Raw genomic sequence first — 14,026 nt, forward strand, 5'->3', positions numbered from 1 at the left:
ATCACCTTCAGTAAAGACATATATACTTTCAGTAATGCCATATTGAAAAGACGATAATGAAGAGGATGTGTTAATTCAAGCTCTGTATTTTTAAGCAACTTTAATAATCTGTGTAAGAACAACAACTTTAAATGTCTTTTCGCACAACACGAACACAAAATGCCTCAAACCTCTTAGTTGTTCTCCAAGTAGGAGGAATAAAGGACCCTGGACCGACTGCAGATAGTAAACCCATAACAAAAGGTTGCGTTGTTATGAGAAGACAGATGTTGATATCTGATAGCCAGGAGTCACTCATGCAATGCATGGAAATTGTTGTTGTAAAACAAAAGAAAGGACTGAGGAAAAAGCTCCGTCTGGACTGCTGCTCATATTCAGTGTTCTCATCTACACTACGTTCACCAGAGAAGTTAAAAAAAATAAAAGCAAAGTCTGTGATTTTGCTTCAATCGTGTCTCAAGAACTGATATTCATTATCAGTATCAGGCAACGTGTAAATCTCTGTGACAATCATTAGACTTAGTTTTGATTTGCTTGCAGTTTGGTAGTTTGACCCCTAACTAAATCAGCGTCATTATGTTTTGGAATAAATAAATGAAATGCGTGTGATCACACCCTTAACATTTGGTAATCAACACTTGTAGCACGTGTTGGTTTTGAAACCGAGCATTTGCTGATAACAAAGCTTTGACTCCGCGCCTTATTCTTGTGAGACCCAGCATATGTTCTCTTTGAAATTTCAACACAAATGTGTGTTGTTTTAAAAAAAAAGTGTGTTTTATAGCAGCTTCAGCTTTTTAAGAGGAGAGGAGACAATCGTGTATCCCATCTGTTCGCAGCAGAGCGTCTTCATTTGTTACCAGCTTTGTATTCAGAGGGCTTGGCTTTCTACACAGGTAGGTGACATGTTAGTTCAAAGGCTGGCCCCTCCCATCTGTTATCTGTGTATGAGGTTCAGGTGATTTAAGTCCCGTTTCCTACCTCCGAATAGACTCATTCTCTATGGGATAAACCCAGTGAGACACAATGGCCACGCTGAGTCGAACAATTAAAAGCAGAAGTTGCAGTTTGTTTCTGTCAGTATAAAAGGCTGTTAAACATATTTCTCTAGGCTGATATTCAATTGAAAATTAAACCACAAGGAGGCTGGATGGTGTGTTTGAGATGATAGATGCGTGTTAAGACCACTTGAAGCAGCATGCAGCCTGTTTGGTCGGTGCCCAAGAAGAATGATTGTTTTGGTGAGCAGGGATTTTTTTCTTTTCTTTTGTGTCTCGCTTTGTTTATTGGTTATTCTGTTGAAGTTTCTTTTTTTTTTTTTTTTTTTTTTTTTTCCTCTCACTCAGCAAGATATCTCTGGCTTGTCAAAACTAGAACGGACTGAACTAGTGTGATCCAGAAGTTACAGTTTACCCACCTGGGTGGGTGGAGAATTCCTTCTTAATTAATGCTGCGGTTCTTCTTCAATTGAATCAACTTTAATTAACAAGCGAGTAGCATGGATCGACCGCCCACAACCCCTATCCAGCTCGAGTCAGGGGCATGTTAAAGGCAGATAAACACGTTTGGACTAATGAAAAATTGATTGCATAGATTCTATGGGAAGGAGGTATCCCTTTGGAATCAAATGACTCCCCTCCAGAGGCATGCTTAATATTCTACAGTGTCAGCCCGACTTAATCAGAACTATCCAAGGTCTCTCAATCGAAGGAAAACTCTATACAGAGTGCTGGAAAAGGACTGCTAAAATAGCCTCAGTCACGGGGGAATGTGGGTAAAGCAGTGGGGGGGTAGATTAGCTTAAAAAAATAATAAAATTAAATGAACAAAATGGGTAGATATTTTATCCATGGCTTGTTACATTTTGGGCGGCAGAATGTCTCTTGGCTTATTTGCTTTTCCGGCAGGCTCTACCAAGTTTTTAAAAAGTCACAAACTTTTTGTTGGTTATGGGGCTATATACATTTCCTGGAGCATTTAAAATTTGAGGAAATACATGAACTACTTTCCTCTAGCACTCTGACGGCTGTTGTCACGACGGAAAGCTTTTCTGTTCAAAAGCTTTGATCAAAGCTCTTGTTTCCAGCAAATGAGCATTTCTTATTCTCTTACAAGAGTAGCCACAGCTTGTTGAGCGTTAGCTTTAGCCTGGTACAGATTGATTTCCTTGCCACCCATGGATTCAATCATTTGATTTCTACTTCTCTGAAGATAGCACAGATTGATAACAGATGCTCTGCTGTTTTCAATGCTCCGTACTTGAAGAAATCATGTTGATCTAACATCCCTCAGAGTCCACACATAAGAGCCTGCTTAAATCCCTAACCCTTGCATCAGTCTGCCAAGGCTCCATGCAAATGAGCTTTCAGAATATGTAAAACCTGAAAAGTGGTTGTTTTGTAAGTGTTGCACAAAGTAATTGCTGTGCTTTACTGTTCTTCTGCTCTGACTTCAGACTTTTTGAGCGATTATTTTATTCTGCACTGCATGGAGAAATAAAGTTGCCTAATAAATTACTTCTCAGTCTTAGATTAAGATTGGTTAAAGTGGATTCAGGAAGAAAAATTACAATAACAACCTGCGTTGCTCTTTCATGGGCATGGAAAGAATGCAGTTTGTATCATTTCACTGTGATTATTCAGAGCAATACTTACACATTGTGTGATAACCTACCGATGCGATGACCTACCTGTCCAGAAACTAAAGGGAGGGGGAAATAGCAATGGTGCTACAACCTGGCACAATGCATCCCTTATTGTTTTTATACAGGGTAAATGTTTAATTGTGCACTGTCCATGCCTAATTAATATTACATTACATAAGTTTCAATGTCATTCAGATGGGGGAAGAAAGTTATTATACTGATTGGAGCCATTTGTTGATTAGCTAATTAAAGTCCTCCAGAATGTGTTGCTGAGTAAATTTTTTTTTTTTTTACATAAAATAGATGTAAACTGAATCAGATATCTTCCATCTGCCATCATAAGGACACACGCACATTTTCTTCTGTTTAAAGTTTCATCTCTTTGAAGTGCATTCTGACACGCACTCATTACGTTTGAATTGGTTTCAATGCAAGCTGACAGCACTGTGTTGCCGTGCTGTATTGTGGAGTACATGGTTTACAGATTAAATGTCAAGCACTGAGAATTTAAGATACTTTATTCTTGCTGTAACCCATAAAAGTAATGACACTGTATATCAAGATTAATTTCATACTTTTTCTTCTCAACTATTCATTGTGTATTTTGGGAAAGTGGCAGCCAAATAAAAGTTGATAAGGGATTCTGTTTCAATGCTCTGACAAGTCGTAAGTCAACTGTTTGTCCTGCTTTACACACATTTTTTTTTTATTACAATCCATAAAGCAAGCAAAAGCGGTAAAATCCGGGTTTTTTTCCCCATGTAATATAATATAATGCTTCTTAAAATTTCCTTTTCAATAGATGTCAGTAATTATAAGCCTCTTCAGATGAAATATATCAGAATATAAACCCTTTTTTCTTTTGTTCATTTAAATATGTTTACTATTTCAGGATTTTCTATAACACATTTTTCAGGTATAGTGTTGCAAATGTGTTTTATTTGCAGTTCAACTTATAGGCCCACTTTAACCGATGGAGCCAACTCTTCACAGCAAACATCAGAATATTTTTCAGTAGTGGCAGATGTAGCTACACAGACTACAAAAATACACCAGTACAGAAGAAAAAAAAGGGCCTTTTACATAACAAAACCTACATGACTCTGTGGCTTTTTCTTTTGCAACAGAGGTGTGCTTGGTGGACTGTGGTCCCCACGGCTTGTGCATCAGTGGTGTGTGTCAGTGCGAGGAAGGCTGGACAGGACCAGAATGTGAGCAGAGGGACTGTCACCCACGCTGCATTGACCACGGAGTCTGCCGAGAGGGCAAGTGTGACTGCCATCAGGGCTGGACGGGGGAACATTGCACCATCGGTGAGCCACGGTGACACATGCAGTATTGTACACCTACACACACTTGACAAAAGGCCACGAACTACAGAGGTAATTCATTCATGGACCGGCTTAAAAGGGCAACGTTGGAGTGTGAATGTCAGTGTTTTAGTGCAGTTTCAAGCATCTGTTGGAAAGACTCAAATCATGGCACACGTCTGATGCTGCCTACCTACTCCAAACAAGTACCATTGCAAGACACTACTGGTGACACACAACTAGTGATAAGGACTTTATGGTAATATTGTTGCACTGCTTAGAAGTAAACTGCTGTTTCAATTTCCAGAGATTACTGAATCAAACATTGTGGCCACTGGCCAGAATCTTCATCATTGGATTTGTGTATGTTAGTCAGCCACAGTCATTGGTGGAAAGTAAAATATGCTCAAATACAGTACTGTTTTTGGATATACTTCTACTCCACCAGATTTCAGAGGGAAATATTGTACTGCATACATTGCTTATGAAAATTGTACCTTAATATTTTAATTCCGGGACCTTTAATGGACTCTATTTATGTTGTGTCATTGCTACTTTAACTGAAGTGAAGTTAACTATGGTGACTTTTACCACACATATTAACAGTTCAGTTTTTCCATTTTGTTTGCAAGCAAATGCCAGCTGCTGCTTCTGGAAACATCACCTCCTGTTCAGCATCAAGCTATTCTTAGCCAGAGCTACCTAAAACCAGACACTGTGGTAAATGTAGAGGTTTGAATTAATTAAGTCAAACCAATTGTGACAATATATGTATATAGACTTTCACAGATATATCAACATGCTGGCAATTTTACCTTACAGTAAGCTGTTAATCCTCTCTCCCACTAAAGAGAAATGCACACATGCTATATCATTGCTTTGGCAAGCTATTCTTCACTATTCTTCTCTCTTTCTTAAAATGTCTTTTTTTTTTTGTCATATCAACCTTGTAATTTTTCCATCATCCATTTAGATATTCCACCTTTTAGACTGCTGAAGTAATGCTCCTGTATTAGCAAGTCAAGGGCAGGTATGTAGGGAGCCGAAAAGCCAGGGGTAGGCCTCTTTGGAATATCATTTTTCTCTGAAATGGCAGTGCTTCACCTGGAATTAATGAGGATAATGAGTTCTGAGATGTCCCTTCCTATTGACCTTTAACTCAGACTTCCTTGACACCTTACCCCCTGTCAAAGGTCCTGTAGTTAAACCCTGACACGCCACGTCAAACACCATTCCCCCAAGTGTCATTTCCAACCTCTCAATGATGACATACTCCCTGTGACACAAAGATCTGGCCCTCCAAACTATTGAACCCTAATTATGTATTTACAAGTTCTCTCATCAGCCATCCCCGGTCTGCAGCGCCGATCCATCCCTGGAGTGGGAGGGGGGGGGGGGGGGGGGAGGGGTGCAGTGAGAGAGTTGTTGGAGGGCTCACATTCCTGAACTTATTAATCTTTCCCTCCTCAGGGCCGATTGTGCACCATTCATTTTCTCTTTCTTTCCTCCTGTTTAAGGCTCCCGTCAGGAAAGTAACTTGGGGGATGAATAGGCAGTGCGTTACCTTTTCTTGGAGAAACGAGAGCTTATTTTGTCTTTCAAACCCTGAATAACTTCCATTTGCACAAAGCATCTTTTAATCACATTACATGGACAGAGCTTGAATAGAGGACCTCCTCGGCCATTCTTTTGTCACAAGCATCTAGATCCTGTTTTATATGCAAGGCTTAACCCATTGTAACTGCTTTCTCAGCACCGCAGTTTACCACTAAGGTGTTTTTTGATTCGTCTTAGTGTACTGCTGGATCTTTTCTGTGCAGTTGTTGAAATCACCGAAGTGGAGATGACAGCAACATTGAAAAAAAAAAAAAAAAAAAAAAAAAAAAAAAAGTTGGGCGTGCTGCTTCATGATGCGTTCATAATAGACTGAGGGTGAGACTACATGCCACGTAGACAGTAAAATGTTTTGCAGGCCCAGATGAAACTGGCTCATGTTGTCTGAAAACAAAGAGGGTTTTAACAACCAGATATCAAGAGGAATTGTGTGATCTTCTTTGTGTTAGCTTGTCTTGCTTTGGCAAAGCAAAGCAGATGGAGAGTATTAACAATGAATATTTTACAAAGCTTAATTCATTTATGTTGCTTCCTATGGACAGAAATATAAAAACCACCTAAGGCGTTTTTACAGAAAAATGTGATGATTTTGACCATGGATGCATCTATTATTCTGATTAATCACTTGCTGCTTTAATTAACATCTACACTCTAAGTCAAATACTGGATTTTCCCCCTTACTGCAGCTAAACTATGAATCTACTTTTTTAAATCTGCAGCTTCTGTCTCTTTTGTCTCCCTCTCGCAAACCAATTTTCTACTTGTTTTTGCTCTTTGCATTTCTTTGCCTAACTCCTACTTATATCTGTTCTTTTTTCTATTCTATGTCTGTATGCCTGTCTGCCTACCTATCTATCTCTATCAAATTCCCTCTTGGCTTACATGTATAGCCCTGGATTCCAGAGTATCAGGTAAAATACATTTCACTTTGCTTGACAATTATACTCTTCATGCAAGATGTTTTGTGTCGCTTGAAAGAAATGTGAACTCTGTTTAAAAAAAAATAAAAAATGGGTGAGCTCGCAGCTTTCCAGTCATATCCTGTCACTCATGCTTAGTATTAGCTATTGAGCTCAATTACCATAACGACTATGATTTACATACACAGTCGGTAGATTGAAATTAGAGCAGAAACTAAAACGTGGCAAAGCCAACTATAATTTTCGGGAAAACGACATGCAAAGCTTCTATTTAAAAAAAAAAAATATTTCAAGCAAGTTGGCAGTTTTATACCAGCAACCGTTCTCACTTTTTGTGCTCCCTGTAAGTTACAATAAGTAAATGTGTTTGTCAGTCTTAGCTCTCTGCCACCAAGGAGATAAGTAATTTTCTTTTCCAAATGTTTCCCTTTCCTCGGTTGTGTAAAAGGAGCAGTCAAGATAGGATATAAAGGTAAATTGAACCACTACCCCCCAAGGGAGATTGTCACAAACAATCCCTCCCTGCTCTATGTCTTTCCTAGCACGGCGTATTTACACCTGTTCTATGTCCGAGTCGATCATAATGTTTCTGCTGTGATCCTGCTCGCCCGATATGTTTCCTCATCACCTCTCTGTCTGAACCAGTCTCACACAGACTCCACGGTCCCTTCTCCCCCCCCTCCTGTCTTAATTCCCTGTGTCTGCCAGATTAAACGCCCCAAACTGGTGTGGTTTAGTCATGTTTCAGCTCCCTGTCTTCACCCTGCACTAGAAGGAATGCAATCTGGCAGCAAGTGCTCTGTTTTCTGTAAATGTAGAGACTCTAGATCTTCCCCTTTCTTCCCACACTTCTTCCCCTATTTACATATATACTTTCCTTTCCTTTTGATGTTGCTGTTACTTCACATGAGTGTTTCTAACATCTGCAGTAGACTATTCCTACTTTAATTATTTTCCTGGCGCAAGTGATGTACTCCCAAGACAGTCACAGATTTCCAGCTTCTTACATGGGATTTGTGCAGCTTTGAACTCACTAAGAATCCTTTTAAAGCTTGATTGAAACATAAAAAAAAAGAAATCTCCAAAATTGTGAATGTGGCTCCACGTCAGCCCTTAATTTGAAAATCACACTATGACAATTCATGCCAAAACATAACCAAAGCACCAAGTCACATGCACTCATATATACTCATTCTCAACTTTGATTTAAACAGAAAAAAAACTCCAACTGCCATTAGGATTTGACATTCACAGTGTCTCCCCTTGGCCCACAAACAGCTCAACAGGTTTCCTCTTCTTTTATCCCATGCATTTTCCTTTTCAGTGCAGCTGTACGTGCTCCTGAAACTCATGTGAAACGACTGTAACTCCTCACGCCCTCCCCCCACATCCCAAGTCCTGTCAGAGGTGTATTGTACTGTATGTTCACTCAATACTGTCTTTTATCATTTTTGTCCTTCCTCTGAACCCCCTGTCCACTCTAAATGCCCCCTTCGCTCTTGTCTTCCCCTCCTTCTCCCCCTGATTTCCTTGTTCCTTGTTGACTTGCTCCGCTGTTTGACACGTACGTGATGTGTTGGCAGACGGCTGCCCCGGGCTGTGCAACAACAACGGGAGGTGCGTCCTGGATCAGAACGTCTGGCACTGCATCTGCCAGTCGGGCTGGAGAGGGCTGGGATGCGATGTAGCGACGGAAACGCTCTGCTCAGATGGCAAGGATAATGAGGGAGGTAGGAAGAATTAGAAGCCTCGTACAAAACAGTCTTTTAGATCCAGAAAAAAAAAAAATAAACCTGTTGTGTAACTCTTATTGTGCAAAACAGAAAATTGGCTTTGATGTGGCTCCTCGGTGACATTGCAAACAAATGAAACAAATCAGTCATACATAAAACATCACTGGAAAGAATATGCAAATGTTGTAGCAGAGCAGATTGTTAAACAGCATGCATTAAAATATACAGTAGATCAATTATAAAGAGTAGTTGAGACTAAATATCAATACTCTGGAGCTGGATGTCTAATGAACTGCTGATCAACAAGCCCAGAACTTTTGAGGTTCATATTAGATGACTTACTTTGAAATAGTTCACACTTTTCATGTCAGCTCACGATCTCTGCTGTCGCTTCGATGAACTTAAGTTCACGTTAGAAGTCATCTGTGTGTACCAGAGCTCAACACAATAATGGAGTTGCTCACATGTTTCCTAATGCATCCAGGTCGACCAAACTTTCCCCTTCCTGTCTCGACTCTCCGTCCTGTTTTCCAGATGGCCTCGTCGACTGCATGGACCCAGACTGCTGCACTCAAATCTCCTGCCAGGGTCAGACCTACTGTCGCGGCTCGCCCGACCCCGCTGCCATCGCCGGCCAGGGCCAGAGTTCAGCCGCCCAGCCCACATCCAAGGGCTTTTATGATCGCATCAGCTTCTTGATTGGTCCCAGCGGCAGTCACGTGATACCCTGGGATAACCAGTTCAACAGCAGGTAAGCGGCTTAATGATTTACTGACAGCTCTTTAATTATTTGCATCACATTAGCTGTTTGCTGTCTCATTACCAGCCTGGAGACACCTGTGTTTGTGAAGCCACTTCAAAACGTCAAAGAATCTTACGTCTCTTTGTCTTCTATAGCCTCAGGGACAAATGTGTTTACAGCGCTGTCGCTGCAACAAGTGTTTATTTCTGTCACAAGTCAAAATGAAGTAGCTCAAGAGTGAGCTTATGCCTGGCTAAAACCAGCATTTATGACTGTGAAAACGTGATAATGAGGTTTCTGACAGAGACAAGACAACCATGTGGTTTTCCAAATTGGAAAGAAAAGAAATGAAAAAAAATTCTCTGAAGAGACCATTTTCACTTTAATGTATATCTTTTATCAAAAACTTAATTTTTCTGATCATCAGTGGGCTTGCCATCACAGAGTGTATTTGAATATCTAAGGCCGGCACACATGAATACACATCTCTTTGAGATTTGCTAGAAGGGGGTTTTTCTTGAAACTTTTTTTCCAACAGAAAACCACATTAAATCAGTCCAATCAAAGAGAGTCTGCAAAGAGCCAACAAGTTGATGGTATCCTGCACTTTAACATCAAAGAAGTCAAATACATTGGATAGATAGATAGATAGATAGATAGATAGATAGATAGATAGATAGATAGATAGATAGATAGATAGATAGATAGATAGATAGATAGATAGATAGATATCATTTTGGTTCAGACATTCAATCAATCAATTTAGTTTTTGACATGTTCCCCTCATGATGAATTCAAATAACGCTGATGATCCCTTATGTTTCCATCATCAGGTCAAAATTTCAATTTGTCCAATTCTTTGGTATTTGCCAAACTAATCACATTCCCATCAGCCCCTTGTGCAATTTGTATTCAGTCCCAATCAGCAGAAATTAGCATGCTAACACACTAATCTAAGATTGTGAACATGGTAGAAATTATTACTGTAGACTCACTTTGTTTTTATCTTCTTTTTGAAAAAAAAAATTTGCTTTTGATTTTTCTTTGCACATGCTTCTGGAAACACTAACTACATCATCTACCTACAGAGCAGAGCTAGTTTGTATGTCTTTGAAAGACAGTTTGGCTGGCTTTTTATTTATCATTACTCATCGTCTTTGCAATGTGACTACACATTTTCTTTTTCCTTTTTCGTTTTAAAACGCTTATCCAAGGTAAAAAAGAAGAAGCATTGATTAAAAAAGTTTGATACAAAGGAAGAGAATATCTTACCCGATGAATAGACTATTGAGCTACATCAATTTGCAAACTGAGGAGATTTTTCACCAAAACCTCAGTGGACTCCCACATCTGTTCAGAATCACGAGTGGGGTTTGTTTTGTGACTGATGGAGAGGAAAATGTTTGCCAACTGTGTGCAGAAGGCTTTGGGAATATTTCCTCCAATAGTTTAAAGTAATCCTTATGTAAATAGCATGCTTTACTGAAAATATAGAATGAGGCTGTCCCCCACCCCCCCTCCCAGCCAAGTTCTCAGTAATCCTCATCCTCATTGTCTTCAGCTTACTGTCGATTTCATGTCTGGCATTGGCATTAGCTCTTTTGCTCAGAATACTCATTTGCCTTTTTATCTCCTTGTAGAAGTTAGTTTTGTAGTCAAAAACACCATGCTGGATTTTAGTGACTCTGCAGACATGCCTACATTTGACAAAATGAATTACCTTTTTTTCCCATTGCATCTTATCAGCACAAACACTGAGTACATGATTTTTTTATGTTTTTTTTTATTGAAAGAGTCAGATAGTAAAGTAGAATGAGGTAGTGGCAGAGTTTGTTTGGAGACCCATATTTTTCAAACATTTATTTGAGGTTATAGGGTGAATAATTTATTGACAGCCCTCGCAGAGCATACATTATAAAAAAAAAAAAAAAAAAAAGGTTTCTCTAGCACTGGAACAAAGCCAGAACAGCATCAAGGCTTCCAACAGCAGCAGTGACTCGTCGTAGAGTATCTGATGTCTTCCGGTGCAGAACTGGGAAACAGTTAGAGGTCACTCCTCTTCTTTTACTTTTTAAGAAGCCATTTTGAAAGCAAAGAGAAAAGGAGCAGATTTCAGCGTGCGGTCAGGATCCAGAACTCGGCAGTAAGCTTGTCCCTCTTGTAACACAGAGAATAAAACGTGTTGTGGTTTAGTGGTCCCCCCCACCCCCCTCCCCCAACTTGTCCCCCAGCCGTATCACATGTCCCCACACAAGTCTCCCATTGGGGTTTTCTGATGGTGTTTTTCTACAGCCGGTGTCAGACAATGACCGATAAGAATGCATGAATTATATTATTCATTTCTGGGGTATTTCAGCAGGTGGTGTTACTTGCCGTTTGTTTGGGGGTTCGGCTCTTGTAGTATGCTCTCAAAAGATTAATAGAGACACCGGGAAGAAAGAGTGAACCTTCGCCGGGGCTCTTAAGTGGCCTTGTTCCCCGAGCCGGTAAATAAAGGATGGGAGATGGTTGTGCCAGGCGTGGAGCGGGAGGGAAATAAGAGAGGCTAAAGCTGTTGATCATCCTCCTCTCATATACGTAATGACCCGGAGATGGAGTGGCAAAATGAGACATCTTTTGCCCACCAGTGACAAATGCAGAGGGAACACTTTTAATATTCTGCTCAATGGTTGAGAAGTAGGGAATGATTAAATGTTGATGGAGAAATATCGCAGTGTCTCCCCTTCTTACCTTCAAACAAAGGACTGACTTAACAAATTACTTCACACTTGGGAATATACGAAGGAGAAGCGGTGTTAGCTAAGTTTTACCTGAAGGCCCTGCAGTCATGTTGAATAATCGCAGAGGATATCTGAGGCTTTAATCATGTATGAATCTTCCATTTCTGTGATTTATAAAGCAAAGATGCCAAAGAAAATACAGATTTTTTTTTAAGGTGAAAGCAGGGGAAGGGGATGCTGGAGGTGGAGAGCCTTTTGACCAGAAGCAAATCCATACGCCAGCAGGGAAATTCTGGGTGAGCTAAGTGAATGAGTAATGCTCCACCATGCTAGACTGCCTTTAAGTGAAGCATGTAACCCTCCCCCACCTGCTTCTGTGGCACTGCTCTTTGGCCAGCAGTAGGAGGTGGGTTATATAAGACAACCGCCAGGTGTGAATGTACATATAAATACATAAATGGTAGAAAAAGAGGATCGTTGTCTGGAAAGCCTCTCCTGCATTTATTTCTTAAAAGGGGGGGAATGTTTTTCATCTATAGAAATCTGAAGAAACTTTTCACTGCTGAAGATTTTGTATTCAAATTACTTTTTGCTTTTCACATCTGCACTATGTATGACTTCACCTTTCTAAAGTGCTGTGGCAGTTCTGTTGTATTGCATATCTTTTTTTTTTTAAACTCCTTTTCATTTATTTTCCTTTTTTTTTTTTTTTTTTTTTTCTTCATTCTTATGACGTGCCTCTTGACATGTCAGCCGCTGAGCTTTTCAACTTCTCACATCAAGAGGATATTTGTAACCGAGTTGAAGAGCCCCTTCTAAAACAATTCTTGTTGATACATTATCTTTCATCAAAAGTATTACAACAGTCATTTATCACGGCAACGAGCACAAGACTCGGGTATGGCACTGACAAGTGCCTCTTTTTGGAAGCTAAGAAACTTGCAAGGATAATCACGCTTGGATCACACCCTCTTGAAAATACCATTTAGGTGAAATTCTTCGTTCAGAGTGATGACATTACTGTGAATATTTCACTTACGAACCTCATTTGATATTCTGCTCTGGGTATATTGTGCACTTCATTTACTAAGTTGACTTTACTTCTCAGGCTGATCATTTAAGTGTGAATCTTGTTGGCTAAAAAGTGTGCTGTGTTTTTCAATCTTTGCTTTGATGCCCACTGTTTAGAGCTATACATGGCTTTGTATGGCTCAAACTTCAAATACAAGTAGGGCTTAGGTGTGAGAAATGAAATTGTGGAATATAAATGCTGCAATGCACATGCAAGATGCTGCAAAATCTCAACAGTTCTCCATGTCTGGGAAACCTCATCCCACTGAATTATGGGCTTTTAAAGCAGTAAACAGAGACAGAGTGGTGCACTGTAAGATGGCATTTTCATGAATAACAACCACTGACGTGTATTCCTAACGGTCAATAAATCATACCTCCCTGCTGGTGCCGCTGCCTAAGGGATGGCAGTTGTTTGCAGTGTTGGTGCCGTGGCCGCATGTTGACGCCGGCTGGCATTGTGTGTTTACTCAGCCCTTTCTGTGTTTTTTTGCCCACACAGCCTGGTGTCAGTCATCCGGGGTCAGGTCCTCACGGGAGACGGGACGCCGCTGATTGGAGTCAACGTGTCTTTTCTGCACTACCCAGAGTACGGCTACACCATCACGCGGCAAGATGGCATGTAAGGGAGACACTCTGTGCACACAATCATCAGTAGGTGCAGCGTGCAGGGACACACAGTGATCCATCAGCATTCATCAACACTCATTTACATGTCCTGATACATTTTAGCACTCTCTCGCAGGAAACTCAGCCCTCAGGTTTAACCATTGGCCTTGCAACAATTTATTTGTGGATATTGTAGACTGCTGTCCCCAGAACAGTATTAAAAACTGCAGAAAAAAAGCTGTCCCAACAGTGGAAAAGTCGTCCTGGCAGTTATCCAAAAAGCGCTCAAAACAAATTGAAACAGCAGCACATTGTGCCCTAGAACAATTCCTCATGCAAATGTCACAGTGGTGGAGGCCATTTTGAACCAGGCTGTTTAAAATGCATTGAATCAGCAAGGGTAGAATCAATCTGCCCGCGGTGTAGTAAAACATGGGATTACTGTCTGACCTTCTCCTGCTGTTACCGCGGACGGGCCCTTAATAATAGGAGTGCAAACACATACAAGACAAACGTATGTCACATATTATGCAGGAAGGGTTCACCTCAGGTAGGAGCTTTATTTTGCAGATGGTCGTCAGAGATAGTGAACCAAGGCCTTCATTCCAATTCAGCAGATAGAAGATGTGTTTATGTGTTGCCAGTATGGAATAAAAGGCTTAT

General features: G+C 40.4%; 1 protein-coding gene across 1 annotated transcript in view; it reads left to right on the plus strand.

Moving 5' to 3' along the window:
• The window catches only part of LOC114562369 (teneurin-3), a 197,416-nt gene that overhangs the window by 149,032 nt on the left and 34,358 nt on the right, over nt 1-14,026 (plus strand). Inside the window, exons 13-16 of the mRNA XM_028588749.1 lie at nt 3,772-3,957; nt 8,072-8,218; nt 8,756-8,972; nt 13,257-13,376. Of these exons, the coding sequence (XP_028444550.1) occupies nt 3,772-3,957; nt 8,072-8,218; nt 8,756-8,972; nt 13,257-13,376 (670 nt within the window). The remainder of the gene's footprint in view (nt 1-3,771; nt 3,958-8,071; nt 8,219-8,755; nt 8,973-13,256; nt 13,377-14,026) is intronic.

The sequence above is a fragment of the Perca flavescens genome, chromosome 10 (assembly GCF_004354835.1).
Source record: "Perca flavescens isolate YP-PL-M2 chromosome 10, PFLA_1.0, whole genome shotgun sequence".
NCBI classification, from domain to species: Eukaryota; Metazoa; Chordata; class Actinopteri; order Perciformes; family Percidae; genus Perca; species Perca flavescens.